This window comes from Brassica oleracea, chromosome C6 (genome assembly GCF_000695525.1).
Source record: "Brassica oleracea var. oleracea cultivar TO1000 chromosome C6, BOL, whole genome shotgun sequence".
Lineage (NCBI taxonomy): Eukaryota > Viridiplantae > Streptophyta > Magnoliopsida > Brassicales > Brassicaceae > Brassica > Brassica oleracea.
The window spans coordinates 20423079-20426815 of NC_027753.1; the positions used below are offsets into that span (position 1 = coordinate 20423079).

General features: G+C 34.8%; 1 protein-coding gene across 1 annotated transcript; it reads right to left on the reverse strand.

Moving 5' to 3' along the window:
- Window positions 1–233: 233 nt before the first annotated feature.
- Window positions 234–2159, reverse strand: LOC106296750 (probable WRKY transcription factor 70). The gene is made up of 3 exons (XM_013732973.1): window positions 1628–2159; window positions 1059–1160; window positions 234–879 (listed from the first exon to the last, which is right to left on the reverse strand). The coding sequence occupies exons 1-3, from the start codon at window positions 1960–1962 to the stop codon at window positions 465–467; spliced, it is 852 nt and encodes a 283-aa protein (XP_013588427.1). The 5' UTR covers window positions 1963–2159; the 3' UTR covers window positions 234–464.
- Between the last annotated feature and the right edge of the window lie 1578 nt (window positions 2160–3737).

Sequence of the window (3737 nt, forward strand, 5' to 3'; positions counted from 1 at the left end):
CCCAATAATCATGACGTGCAGCATGCGAGCTTCGAAGCCGGGTTGGGAAGTTATTAAAGAACAAAACCGACCACTGCACCACACTGTTTTTACGGTATTCATTAGAACTATGTCATATATAACAAAACAAATCGCCGATTAATCCACGTTTAATCCCCGATTAATTGATTCGGCGCTAGGCCCTACCCGACCGCACGCGTTACGCCTAGCGTAGTTTCGAACAAGGATGGGAATATAAGAGAATAGACTTTATACTTAATCCAACAAGAGTATCATGACAATATTCTAACATATGTACAATAGGCTCATTTAAGAAGATAACATTATATATGTATGTTCCATTCTACTAGCCTGATGATTAATTCTCTAAATAAGATGACAAAATATAGATTTTCCATTCTATAATAATGTAAAATCAAGCTAGATTCGAACATCGTTTGAAATAAGAGAGCTGCTCATTGTGGCTAAACCGAAAACTGCTGGCAACTCCACAGATCCGCGGAATCCAAACCATTGATAGATGTACTAGTTTCCCCACAACCGTAAACAGCCTCATGATGATGATGGTGTTCCTCTGCAAAGACCAACATTTCCTGCCACACCAATTGCAAGTCACTCTCCGTTGACGAACCATGATGGTGATTTTCTTCCTCTTCCTTCATCGAGGTCATCAAACTAGGACTCTGGATCTCTTCAGAATCCGTGATGATCTCATCATGATGAATACAAGGCTTGATTTTGGGTGTTACTTCGTTGGTATTACACGTGTGATTTCCGATGTATGTGATGCTGAACATCCTGGGTTCAGACTCTAGCTTCTGCACTTGCTTTGTTGCCTTGCACCCTTGAGTGTATTTGTGTGTGCACCTAAAGTAACTTCTGCAAAACATTAATGAACAAAAGAAAAATTTAGACCAGATGTATATTCCACAATCAATTAAATCCAGACAACATAGATGGTAGATATAAATGCGGTCGATGTATAATAATGCTCCACCAACATGAATATTATACATACGTCTTTTTATATTGGTGATGAATATAAGTGTAAAAATAACCTTGGGAATTTGGCATTAAGAATCTGTTTTTGTCCATATTTCCTCCAAGAAAATGTGTCCTCAAGTACGGTAGACTCTACAGTCCACGTCTCTGATTTCTTCCTGCTCAAAATGTTGTGAACTTATAAATAAAACATTTGGCGTTTTATGTAATTATTAGTCTTGGAACCAAAGCTAAATATCTTGTTTGTTTGTGGACCAAGCACATTACTAGATCTTAAATGATCGCCTTCTTTATTAGTATCCAAATCAATTGATTTATATTGTATGACCATTATAAACAAAATAAAATGACAAAGGATATTATATTAAACTCCATATCACTATGGTAAATAAGTACAAAAAAAAAAGATATACTACCTTATAACCTAGTGGTATTTACTAATACCACAACCCTGTCATAATAAACTTGGATTCAAAACTCTTGCGTGTGTGAATTGTAGTCCGGTAATTGGAGAAATAATATGTAAAGGGATAGAGCTAATTCACTTGTCACTGATTGATTTAAGTCAGAGGCTGTGGAAACTTAACACGGTAACAAAAACTAAGCGTGAGAAGGTGAAACTTACTTTCTCTTGTAGCATCCTCTTTTACCCTTAACTGGTCCCAATCTTTTCTGACTATCGCCAGAATCCTCAAGCTTGCCGTCGTTGTCGCAGGAAGCATTTTGAGAGCCTTCGGCGGCTGTGACGAGATCAGAGGGGGAGATGGGTTCGAAGGAATCAAGAGCAGAGATTGTGTCACTGATAGACCCCAATATTTTCTCCACGAGATCCTTCGCTGGACCCAAATCCGACCCGTCTTGAGAGAGGAGTTGCTGAACCTTAGTGGTCATCTCGTGGCATTGAAGAAGTTGGTCCCTAACTTTTAGCTTTATTGCTTTGTTATTACTAGCAATATCCATTTTGTTGAATCTGAGGGAGTTTTTGGTGGTTTTAATGTTTTCCTCTCTTGGTGTGGGCTATATGATTAAAAGGGAGGAGAAGTGTGTGTGTAAATATAATGGAGAAAAGAAACTTGTAATGATGAGATCTTTTCTTTTGTTGGATTGCTTTGATTTTTTTGGAGAGAGAGGAAGATGTGAGGAAATGAGAAGGAAGAGAGAGAGAGATGGACAAAGACAAGAGAATGCGATGAAACTTATCCCTTTTTCATTTGCTTAGGGGAGCTTCATGACGTTGCATGAGTGACTTGGTGATGATGTCACTCTCACCTTAATGAGAAGGGAAAACAAGTTTTGCTTACTTAGGGTTATTCAATTATTTCTATAAGCCTTGGATCAAAATTCTTATTCTCATTGATTTCATATGGTTTTCGAAATAGAATCCAACTCTTATTTGATCTAGTAAGATAATGATTACATTACTTGAATATATTTACAACAATAAGTTTTTCTTGGGGTCACATTTTGAATAGTACTTTTATATATGGCAATTACTAGAATTCCATAATTTTATATATCTAAAAGCGTTTGTTTATTGGCCCAGCTCATCTAAGCATGAAAGAATCATATGAATAGTTTATTTTTTATCTCTAGCTATAACTCATTCGCTTTCCAATTAGACTAACCTATCAGCTCAATTCAATAATATAAAATACGAGTATCAAAGCTAAACTTTTCTACACTATTTTTCTTTTCTAGAAGCTATTTTATATTGGTCTTGATTATAATAGAATTTATAATGACACGAACACTTTCGGTGAAAGGTTTTTCCTTTTGCTCAGAATCACTGTTTGATCCAATTTCTCGGAAAAGTTTTAGTTAGGCATAATATTCTCTTAATATAGAATATAAGTTAGTTTCGTGAAAAGGCAACTATTTATCATGAATTTTTATACTTATTTTTTGTGTGGTAGAAGTGGTAGACTCAGTGGTCGGTCCCTCACTATCTCAGTGCATCATCACACACGTTCTCTTCGCTTAGAGATGTCTAATTGTCTTGTGACCGGCCCCTCCCTCCTTGAATCAAATTTTAATTAGAGATTGGCGATAGTTATGTAAGATAAAATATATTTGACTGATAGAAAAATGATAAAATAGTAAATCTAGACTACAATTTGTAAGTGTTAATCAATTTTGAGTTATATCATCTTTAATGTATTACTCCAGTATTATTTAAAAATAAAATAATTATATAGTGAAATTGAATTTCCCTCAAATCCTATTTCATTTTGAAATAATAAATAGAGAATGAGTAAAATAAACTATTACACCATTTAAGGAATAGTTTCATTTTCTATTATTTAGTAGAGAATAGAGTAAAGTTAAAAAAAAAAAACTTTTTACTTCAAACTCTATTTTAAAATAAAAATAGAATATGGTTGAAAATGATTTTTAGGCAGATATATGACTTAATTTAGTTGCATTATAATTCAGATGAATTGTGAAAACTCACAATGAATTTACGATTTTGAATTTACGATTTTTTTTTTAGATTGAGATAAAACATTATGTAGGGGGTTTTACTAGACTCGTCACTACAAGAAAACAGGGGGATTCTGATGGCCGAAATCGTCAGAAATTCGTCGGAATAGACCGATTCCGACGAATTTCTGACGAACCAATTCGTAGGTATCTTTTTGTCGGAAAAAAAGTATTCGTCGGAATTTCATCAGACCTTCCGACGACTTTCTGACGAATACCGAGAAACGTCATTCTGACGAACTTCCGACGATATT

Bases quoted from the DNA above. Each gene is read 5' to 3' on its own strand.
- LOC106296750 (XM_013732973.1), bottom strand. From the start codon at position 1,962: ATGGATATTGCTAGTAATAACAAAGCAATAAAGCTAAAAGTTAGGGAC. The intron at 1,161-1,627 runs GTAAGTTTCACC...CATTTTGAGCAG, and splicing joins AGAGGATGCTACAAGAGAAA to GAAGAAATCAGAGACGTGGA. The intron at 880-1,058 runs GTTATTTTTACA...AATGTTTTGCAG, and splicing joins CTTAATGCCAAATTCCCAAG to AAGTTACTTTAGGTGCACAC.